This window comes from Orycteropus afer, unplaced genomic scaffold, assembly GCF_000298275.1.
Source record: "Orycteropus afer afer isolate SDZICR_OR568_19922 unplaced genomic scaffold, OryAfe1.0 scaffold00112, whole genome shotgun sequence".
NCBI lineage: Eukaryota > Metazoa > Chordata > Mammalia > Tubulidentata > Orycteropodidae > Orycteropus > Orycteropus afer.
In genome coordinates this window covers 5,749,210-5,754,779 of record NW_006921699.1, presented here as the reverse complement: position 1 = coordinate 5,754,779, position 5,570 = coordinate 5,749,210, and the positions used below count along the sequence as shown (strand labels likewise).

General features: G+C 35.8%; 1 protein-coding gene across 1 annotated transcript in view; it reads left to right on the top strand.

The window, feature by feature from the left end:
- The window catches only part of CDKL3 (cyclin dependent kinase like 3), a 99,002-nt gene extending 93,793 nt beyond the window's left edge, over positions 1-5,209 (top strand). The window contains exons 10-12 of the mRNA XM_007943760.1: positions 1,462-1,624; positions 2,559-2,656; positions 5,156-5,209. Coding sequence (XP_007941951.1) covers positions 1,462-1,624; positions 2,559-2,656; positions 5,156-5,209 — 315 coding nt within the window. The remainder of the gene's footprint in view (positions 1-1,461; positions 1,625-2,558; positions 2,657-5,155) is intronic.
- Positions 5,210-5,570: the final 361 nt, after the last annotated feature.

Sequence of the window (5,570 nt, the reverse complement as noted above, 5' to 3'; positions counted from 1 at the left end):
TCCCTCAAATATGATGGTGAAATTAGGACATTTCCAGATAAGCAGAAATTAAGGGGATTTGTTAAAATCAGACAAACCTTACAAGAGATGCTAAACATTGCCCTTTGGACAGAGAAGCAGCAACAGCCAAGAACAATTGACCATTAACACACATGATGATATAACTCAGAAACCAACCCAGCTGTGGTAGTACCCAAAGTAAAGAATCCTGCAAGATTATAAACAGGGAACTAGAAACATCAATTGACAAATGAGGACAACTACAAACCAAAAAGAGGGAAAAAAAACTGTGTCATTACAGAACTTGGAGATGGTAGGGAAGTCAAAACAACTATAAGATAGAACAGACTGTTCTAAACTTTGGAAGAAAACTATAAATCACAGGATAGCCTCAAAGAAAAATTATAAACCTTCACATCAAAAAAGAGGACCAGCATAAATATTCAGCAAATACTAAAACAATAGCAATGAAGGAAGCAATAACATGATTCATAAACAAAACGAGCTCAGCATAGAAAATTATTTGGAACAAAGAAATTGACACCACAAAAAGCACATAACAAAAAATGACAGCAACAAATTCATATTTGTTGTTAGTTCATATCTGGCAAGGAACTTATCTCTAAGATTTATAGCAGAAGAGTAGATGACCAAACTATGGTACATACACATAATGGAATGCTATGCGGCACTAAAGAATAATGTAGAGTCTGAAAAACACCAGATAATATGGATGAAGTTGGAGGACATTATGCTGAGTGAAAACAGTCAATCACAGAAGGGCAAATACAGTATTAGTTCATTGTTGTGGAGGGTCAAGAAAAGATTTATATATGGAGGGAAACTTTCTTTGTTGGTTGCCAGGGGTGGGAGGGAGTGAAGGGAACACTGCAAAAAAAAATGCATTGACCCATGTTCCTTTAGTTTTGTGTATTTCACTGTACATAAATTATATTTCAATAAAATGGATTTTAAAAAAAGGAAATGTAAAGATTGTGGTTCTTAAGATCAAGACTGTTATTCTTAGAACATGAAATATGCTAACCAGTTTGGTTTATGAACCTGCTCAGAGTTCGATCTGCTTATGTTTAATGGGACTCAAGTCTACTTCTTAATTATTAAAATAACCTTGCAAGATAGGCATTTTTGTGCATCTCTTATACTATCCAAGGAGCTCTGATAGTGCAGTGGTGAAAGCATTCGGCTGCTGGCCAAATGGTCAGCAATGAAAACCCACCAGCCGCTCTGCAGAAGATGAAGCAGCCTACTTGGGTAAAGATTTATAGCCTTGGAAACCCTATGGAGCAGTTCTAACTCTGTCCTATAGAGTTGCTGTGAGTCACAATTGACTCGATGAAATGGTTTGGTTCATACCATCCAAATCACTATAAATTCTAGACTTGCTCTTTAAGTAGTTACATCCATTATTTCAGACTAACTTTTGTTTATTTGTTTGTTTAGAGTCAAATAGAGAAGGATGTATTTAATGAACGAACCAGTCAAAGTGACCAAATGGCAAATGGGAACAAAAGGAAGCTGAATTTTCCCAGATCTGACAGGAAAGATTTCCATTTCCCAGAATTGCCTTTCACAGTACAGTCAAAGGAGATTAAAGGAGTGGAAGGTACACATTTGTTGCATAGCTTTACAAATGCCCAGATGGCATCATTACAAGAGCTTTTTACTAATATTTTATAGTGTGATGTAGGTCAAAAATAGTAAATTGTCAATGATACCTAAACTCCCCCCCCCCAAAAAAAAAGGGATAACACTTAAAAGAGATAATTTTAAAGAGTGGTTAAGAAACTGTTAAAGAATAAACTTTTCATTAGCCCAGTGTTGTTGAGATGTTAGAACAGTGTTTGAAGTGGCTTAGTCTCAGTATAGGAGCTCTGGTGGCACAGTGGTTAAGGCATTTGGCTACCAACCAAAAGACTGATGGTTCAAGCTTACCACCAGTCTCTCTGTGGGAGAAAGATGAGGCAGGCAGTCTGCTTCCATTAAGATTTAAAGCCTTGGGAACCCTGTGGAGCAGTTCTACTCTGTCCGATAGGGTCACTATTAGTCGGAATTGACTCGATGGCAGTGGATTTGGTGGTTTTTTGGCTTGGTTCAGTTTATGACCTGGAACAAATCATCTTCCTATGTTTCTTCATGCTTATTTTCCCAGGTAGTGTCAAATATGATATACATGCCTTAGGCATCCGAAGATTTAGTAGATTAAGATATGTATTAAATTCTTAAAATGAAACTTTTTTTTTGCATTGAGTAACTGTTATGTTTCTTTGAAGAACAGTGCCACCTTGTGAAAAGTTAATGTAATAGCAAGATTCACTTGCACAGATCCACTTAACAGACTAAAAAGTAAATGTCTTCTTTGTAATATTTTGTAGACTACTTATAAACATTTCAACATTAGTACTCATGATTTGTTCAGTTTCTTTGTAATAATTCAAGAAACTGACTTTAGTGGACATCAGAATTTCTGTTTGAAACTATTGGAAAGGAAAATAAAATTTCAAGGTAGAGTAACATCGTTCTATATATTTTTGCAAAAGTTAAACAGATAAAAGTGCTGAAGAGGGAGCCAAAGAAAACAGATCCATCTAAAATACCATCTTTACTTAATGTAGATCAAAATCAAGAAGAACAAGAGGTAAAACAAATTTTTTTTGTTTATTGCTCTTACTAAGGAATAATATTTAGAGCCCTTGACCTTAGTGTATAGTTACTACTATCGGAATGTTGGGGAGCTCTGGTGGCATAGTGCCTAAGGCATTTGACTGCTAACCAGAAGGCTGGCGGTTCAAACCCACTCACCACTTCTCGGAAGGAAGACTGGGCAGTCTACTTCCATAGAGATACTGCCTCAGAAACCCAAGGACGAGTTGTTATGAGTCTAATAGACTCGACAGCAGCGAGTTTGGTTTGGTTATTGAAATGTTATATAAAAAATAAAAATTCTGTAATCTTTGAACTATAGAAACAGATCTGTAGTTTCCTGGAATTACCAATTACTGAACACTTCAAAATTTTTTTTTGCATAATGAATAGCAGCCCTCATTTGACTGTTGAGTGATTAAACTATACAGTACTCAGGGAAAATATTGTCTATGTTACATTTATTGCCAAAAAGTGGACCACTGAGCATGTTAGAGGGAGTGAATAATAGTATAAACATACAGTTATACTGGACATGGGCAAGCATATATGTCTTCAGCCTCTTCTTCCTTCTCTTTTTCTTTTCATGTATTCCCTATCTCTGCAATCCACCTTGTTGTTGTTATATGCCGTGGAGTCGGACCTGAGTCATACTGACCCCTCCTTGGGTTTCCGAGGTGGTATCACTATGGAAGTAGATTGCCCCATCATCCTTCCAAGGAGTGGCTGGTGGGTTTGAACTGCCAGCCTTCTGGTTAGCAGTCAAGTGCCTTAGGCACTATACTATCAGAGCTCCTACTGTCCCATTTTTACAGATTTGCTCTTAGCTAGTTACTATGTGATCTTGAGGAAATATCCCCGGCCCCTACCCACCAGAGTGATTCATGAATTCTATTTGGAAATCTTGAAGCCCTCAAAATCCAAATAAATATTCTCTAAAAATACTTTTAAAGGTAGGGGATTGTTCTGAGCACCCACTGAGTTAAATCATATACATAGTCCTCTATTCTGCATATTTTGAGGTCATCTATATATATGTGAATTATCAACTTATCTCAGTTTTTTAAAAAATTACATATTTTATTCAAGATAAAATTATTACATACCTAAAGGAAATTTGGGGAGCTCTGGTAGAATAATGCCTAAGGCATATGACTGCTAACCAGAAGGCTGGCGGTTCAAACCCACCAGCCACTCCTCGGAAGGAAGATGGGGCAATCTACTTCCATAGTGATACTGCCTCGGAAACCCAAGGAGGGGTCGCTATGAGTCAGGTCTGACTTGACGGCACACAACAACAACAACAAAGGAAATTTGAATAAATTAGAAACATCATCATAAACTTTTATCTGAAACTATGTAAGAAGGCATTTTAACTAAGGCTATTCAATCTCCATGATGTTCAGATAAAAGACACTGTTCGATGTATCCCCACTGTAACATTTAGGGCTATGACTTAATCTCAGCATTGAACTTATAAACTTCACAATCCAACCTGCAGAAAAAATATATTGTGGAACAAGAAAGCCACTTATGGTCATCTTTCAGTTCATTATAAGAAATACTAAGGTTGTTTTAAACTTATATGAGTTATTCATGTCATAGCATGTTGTGCAGTCATACCATTTACCCATTTTTGAATGATTGGGTGAGTGGGGGCTCCTGAATTTGGACAGACTAGTATTGTACTACTTGTGTTTATCCCTCTGTCCTGTGAGAACCCCAGGCAACTCAAATTATCTTCCAATGCAGTAAAAAAGGAACTCATAACAATTATGCCATATTTAGAGTAATAAATAACATGGGGTAACCCCTTTTTGCTCATATGATGTAGAATTCCAGGAAAGATGACCTTTTTAAAAGAATAACCTTGAAACATGTTGCAGTTATTAGAAATAACTAGAAGTCATCAGTACCGGTTTTAGTTTATTTGTACTTCCCATTCAAGTGCAGTTCCTGATAAGTGACTAAAATTGTATATAATACTAGACCAAACACTGATTTAATAAATTAATGGCAGAACTTAGAAAATTTTCTAAATTTTGAGCCTGTAGCTTGTTATTTTAAAGCATGAGAAAATATGACATATTTTTAAAAACATAAAATAGGGAATAGCAATTTATTTGTTCTTTTCTTGACTGTACCATTGACCTGTTTTCTGAGTTACTTAACCAGATCCAGATACTTCGCAGCTGTACATCAAACCCTTTCAGGCAACATTATGTGTATTGAGACAGTACACAGGTGCATTGACTGACTCCATGAAACCCAAAATTACCGTCAATGACTGACTTAGGCAAGAGTCGCTACTAACAGCCACCTTCAGTTCTGTTTGATGATGATAATAAAGAGGAATTACTTTGCTGTACAATCTTCATGTACCTTATAAAATATCCTCCAGGGGCAAAGTACAAGTACTTATCTGTGGCTGTACTTCCTTAGCCAGAGACTCACCATTTCCTCAATTAAGGTTCTGTTTCTATTTACTGTTTAGAATACAGGAAATGCACAAACTGAAAGAAAGAAGAACCTGCCAGATGTAGAGTAGGAAATGCAACAGCTGAAAATTCAGGGAATCCCAGGATCACTGAAGGGTTAAAAAAAATCCTTTTTATTAATGTTATATACACAAAAATGTTGACTAAAGAATTCAAAGATATATCATAAATCCCATGTAGTCACGTATATATTCACCTAAATTTATTAACCTTCAAATTATGCATGTTTTCTTAATTTGAACATTCATTAGTTTATAAAAATTGCCTGACTAGTGCATCCTAATACAACTTCAGCTTACATTAAGTCAGATAATTATATTTTATGATCTATTAATTATGTTTGATTAGTAGTCATTCTTAGCTTTGGTTTAGAACTTTATAATTATAAAAATAAAAGTCTCTAAATGTATA